Source organism: Apaloderma vittatum, unplaced genomic scaffold (genome assembly GCF_000703405.1).
Source record: "Apaloderma vittatum isolate BGI_N311 unplaced genomic scaffold, ASM70340v1 scaffold24980, whole genome shotgun sequence".
Lineage (NCBI taxonomy): Eukaryota > Metazoa > Chordata > Aves > Trogoniformes > Trogonidae > Apaloderma > Apaloderma vittatum.
The window spans coordinates 1830-6718 of NW_009693191.1; the positions used below are offsets into that span (position 1 = coordinate 1830).

At 51.8% G+C, this 4889-nt stretch overlaps 1 protein-coding gene across 1 annotated transcript in view; it reads right to left on the minus strand.

The window, feature by feature from the left end:
* LOC104280558 (myocyte-specific enhancer factor 2D homolog) overlaps positions 1-4889 on the minus strand; it is a gene marked incomplete at both ends in the record, with an annotated part of 5868 nt that overhangs the window by 238 nt on the left and 741 nt on the right. Inside the window, one exon of the mRNA XM_009878236.1 lies at positions 54-191. Within this exon, the coding sequence (XP_009876538.1) occupies positions 54-191 (138 nt within the window). The remainder of the gene's footprint in view (positions 1-53; positions 192-4889) is intronic.

Sequence of the window (4889 nt, forward strand, 5' to 3'; positions counted from 1 at the left end):
ACAAAAAAAAGAAGACATAATGAAGGTTTTCCGGCCAAGGGGCAGGTACTTACACCGTATCGCTTGAAGAGGATATCCAGATCCTCGCTGCCTTTACGGTATTTGTCCTCCATCAAGGGGCTCTGGTCTATCGAGTCATCGCCGTCGGGCTCCGGGCTGTCACAGCCGTTAAAACCTTTCTTTCTTAACGTCTGAAAACACAACCGGGGACACTTTTGAGATGTGGGAGTGGAGGCTGAGGAACAGGGGCAGGTCGTGCCCTCAGGCAAATCGACGCCTCCGAGCCCTAAGCCAAGACATCGGCGAGCTCCGTGGGGTTAAAGAGCCGGGATCCAGCCCTTGGGGCTCTCTCATTCAAGAATTACAACGTGGGGATGGATGGATGGAGGGATGGATGGAGGGATGGATGGATGGATGGAGGGAGGGATAGATGGAGGGATAGATGGAGGGATGGATGGATGGATGGAGGGATGGATGGAGGGATAGATGGATGGATGTATGGATGGAGGAATGGATGGAGAGATGGAAAGTTGGATGATGGAGGGAGGGATGGATGGATGGAGGGATGGATGGAGGGATGGATAGTTGGATGATGGATGGGTGGATGGAGGGATGGAGGGACGGATGGAGGGATGGATGGATGGAGGGATGGAGGGACGGATGGAGGGATGGAGGGACAGATGGATGGATGGATGTACGGAGGAAGGGATGGAAGGATGATGGATGGATGGATGGAGGGATGGATGATGGATGGATGGGGAGAAACTTCTTCATTTTCGCAGGATCTGTTTACGCCGCAGCTGGATTTGGCCCCGTCCCAGCTCGAGACGCATTCGTCACCTACAATTACTCCAACAACAAGAAGGAGGGGAAACCAACCTTAATGATATCCACTAAAAATAAGGGAAAAACCTGCTTCCAAAGAGGGAAATAAAACCTAAATAACACGGAAAAAGCAGCTCGTCCCTGGCAAAAACAGGGCAGGGCCATTTACCAACCACGACGGTCGCACTGGACCACATAACGAGGCGACAGCTCCTCCTTCGTTAAGGGAGCCTTGTTAATCACCCGTTGGGGGTACAGCGAAACTTCCCCCCAAAAGCTCTTCTTTCGTGCTCAGCAGCCGATTTAATCAGTGCCCATTGAATCTATTTTCAAAACACCAAAAGCAATTAGGCGTTATTATGGAACCGTCACTTGCCAACTTGATTTTTTGGGGGGTTTGGTGTTTTTTTTTTTTGAGAAGTCAAAGCTACAGAATTTCCTGGAAGTCTTGATCTCCTTTCTTGCCAAATTCAGCAGAGGGGGAAAAAAAACAGCAACAAAACAAACAAAAAAACCTCACAACGCAGAGCCTTGACAATTCTCCTCCTAAAAAGTAATAAATATTTCTATTTTAAGGCCAAAACATAGCCTGGAGCGGCTCTTCCTCTGCCTCAGCTCTGGTGTTACCTGTAATGCCTGCCACTTAGTAATTATTATCTAATTACCTTATAATAATTCCTGGTACCCCTAATTTGAGTTATTTATTATCTTTTCTGGAGAAAGGTGGTGGGAATCCAAGTCAGTGGCACTGACAGGAGGTTCCCGGGGCTTCTCCTGCAGGTTCCTGAGGATTTTTCCCTATTATTTTTCTATTTTTGTACACGTCCTCATTCGTTTTTAGAAAAACGTCCAAAAAAGCAACGGGTGCTGCTGGTGGGGAAGGAAGAGCTTTGCCTTTTTTCCTGTTTTTTTTTTTTCTTCCTAAACTGGTTTTTGCCAATTTTTTTTCCCTAAACTGTTTTCTGCCGATTTTTTTTTTCCCAAAAAAGCCCTTTTGTTTTAACAGCCGGAAGACGGGAAAATCTTCAAAAAAAGGGGTTTTTTTCCTCTTTCAGAGGTAAAACAGAAAAAAAAATCATCCCATGAGCAGCGGGAGGGACGAAAGCGGGTTTCCCTCGGGAAGGGTGCCGGCCGCGGAGATTCTCCGGTGTCTCGTAGGGGGCTGAGCCCAGCTCCAGCCCCAACAGCCCTCAAAGAAGGGAATCTCACAGCCCAATCGTTGAGAAGTTCCAGCTGAGCCACAACATCCTTCTCCTTTCTAAAATATCTGCACCAACAAGGTTTGAAGCATCTTTCACCTCCCTGCCAGCTCTGCCCCGCGCCGGGAAGGGCGGCGTCGGATCTATTCGAGGTCTGACACAGCTTCGACTCAGCCAGCAGCTGTTGCTTTGGTCTTTTTGCTCTCCCAGGCCACTAACTTCATCAAATCCGTCATAATTTAATTATCTTTGAGACCCCAACTCCCAGCTTGGGGCTCCACATGAGGTTTGGGACAACAAAAAGCCATTCCCAGCCACGGGAGTGTTGGCTTGCGGGGTTGGGGGTTTTTTCTCATTTTTTTTGTGACCGAAAAAAACGCACGTTCTGTATTTTCTGCTTTTGGACAAGATGATGTAAATGGAAAACAATCCTGCTGGAGCACAAAAATTCCCGTTTTCGGGAGCTTTGCAAGGTCTTTCAGCAAAGAGCTTCTCGTTCCTCCTCCTTCCCTTTGCCGTGGGAAAACCAGAAGATGCGAAGAGGTAACGCTTGCACCCAGCGGCAAGCGGCTGCTTCTCCACGCAAAACTTCTGAAACTCAGCTCCTTCGCAGCAGAAAACAGTTCCGAAGGAGAAAACCAGGGTGAGAATTTCATTTGGGGATAAAAAACCCAAACTTGTTCATCACCCGACCTCCCACCCCCAGGTCATCCTCCCCATTTTACCAGGAACCCCCGAGAGCAGAACATCCCAGGCAACGCTCCCTCGCCCCAGGAAGCTGATTTCCAGCCCGAAGAGGGTGAGAGAGGAGCAGGAAATTCAGAATATGTGAGAGGAAACGATGCTCGACCGGGATGTGGATGATTTCCCGTAGAGGAGGGAGACTCAACCACTCCTGGCTTTGAGGAATCTGGGAGAGGATGAGGAGGCACCACCAGCAGCCGCCTCCACGCTCCTCCTCCTGCAAAATGTGACACACCCTGGGCCACGACAACCCCGGGAAAGAGAATTAAGGAAAAATCAGCACCTCCTCCCCCCTTGCCAGGACATTTCAGCCACGGAAAAGCAAGAAACTGCTGCGTGACTTTGGCTCTGGAGCATCCCCGTGCCCGGCGAGCTCCGCTCTCATCCAAGTCCCTTCTCAGAAACTGGCACATCAGGCCGGCAGCGAGGAAACGAGAAGCGACAGCGAGGAGCAAAGCCGGCGTGATCCCAGCCCGGGCGCGCACGTGGCACCCAGCGTGCCTGTCTGGGGGCCTCAGCTGTCCCCCGCCTGATTAAGGAAACCCCCCTCTCTGCATTAAGGGAGATTTTCTCAGACTTAAAAGCTTGCAACGGGCAGGACTTTGCCGGGCACAGAGAGAGCCGCGGGGGTTGCGTGGCTGGATCCTGCTCCCGACGGCGGCTCCAACGCGGAGGTGACCCCGCAGGGGCGCTGAACCCCTCATGGGTAGGCTCAGGCCACAAATAAAACCAGGTTCTGAATATTCACAAAGTAACAGAGCAACGTTCCTCTTCGCATTGATATTCAAAGTTAGACCCCTCCTCCCCAGGGGGGAGAAACCTCTCAAGGGCATCCTCATAGAGCACGGGGGGGTTCACGGATGGTACCTTCCCAAGACCGAAAAAAGATTAAAAATATCACGTTTACTCTGGTCTTAAGGCGTAATTTGAATAGATCGACTTGCTGGTGGTACCAACCCCCCAGGAGCCCCCCAGCACGGCCAGGAGAGAAGCCCCTTGCTCCGCCAAGCCTCCAGAGCCACTCAGGAAAATGAAATCAAGAGCTTCTGCCTCGATTGACCCAAGCCCTGCTTCCTCCTCATCCTTTCCGAGATGCTGCCAGAGCTGCAGCGGCCCCTTAAAACCCACTTAGATTCCGATTTGGCAGCAAATTCGCAGCCTGTGACTTCACGGTTATATAAATGCTTGATGCTGGGGAAGCTTTGAGGCTGCAGAGATACCCTCGGAGCAGGGAAGTTCAAGAAATACCAGATGAACTGGGTCTGTGGGGACAAAGCTGGGATGGGGTGGCTTGTCCTGGGTGACAGGAGACGGCAAACAAGGAGATGGCGATCAGGAACAGTCTCCGGGGGGGGGAATTTGGGAGAGAAAACTGCAAAAACCTTAAAGCAGCCCTAAGGGTGCTCCAAGACTAGACGAGGATGGCGAAGGGATCCTCGAGAAACCTCAAAACCTGCCCCGAGGTGGCGAGACGTGCCGAGCCCAGAGTGTTTGGGCTCTTTTTCCTGCCATCCGCCACGGTCCTTCCGCTCCCGATGTTCCTCTCCACGGCTTTGGATGCGGATCCAGCATTTTCATGTGGTGCAAACACAGCGTTTTCTTCGGGTGCCAAGGACTGTGCGTAACTTGTCGGCTTGGGAGTGTTTGCATCTTGGACCATAAGGGAACGGAGAACGCTGCCCAAAATGTTTACAGTATTTTCAGGCCAAGACAAATCTGTTGGAGGCTGCAAGCGCCGCAGGCTGAGCAGCCCGGCGAGGCTGGGTGAGACTAGCACGGCAGGGAACCGCGTCGGCAAAATCCCATTGGACGGGCGCTACCTGGCTCAAACGGGCCAAAAAAGACGTTTTTTGAACCATTTCTATGCAACTACAACTCCCAAACCCCAGCAAGGGCAGGCAGGACTTGCTTCTGCCGCGGAAGCTGGAGGGCAGTGAGGTGAAAGCTTCTCCATAATGACATGTTTCAGGGAGAAAAGGTTTTAAAAAGCAAGATTTGGAAGGTAAATCAAGGTCTGGGGAAAGGATGCGACCAGATGCCGCTGGCACCCTCCTGCGAGCCCAGCGGGGCTATGCCAGCACCAGGGACGAGGACGAAGTGGTGGGGAGGGCGAGTGCAGGG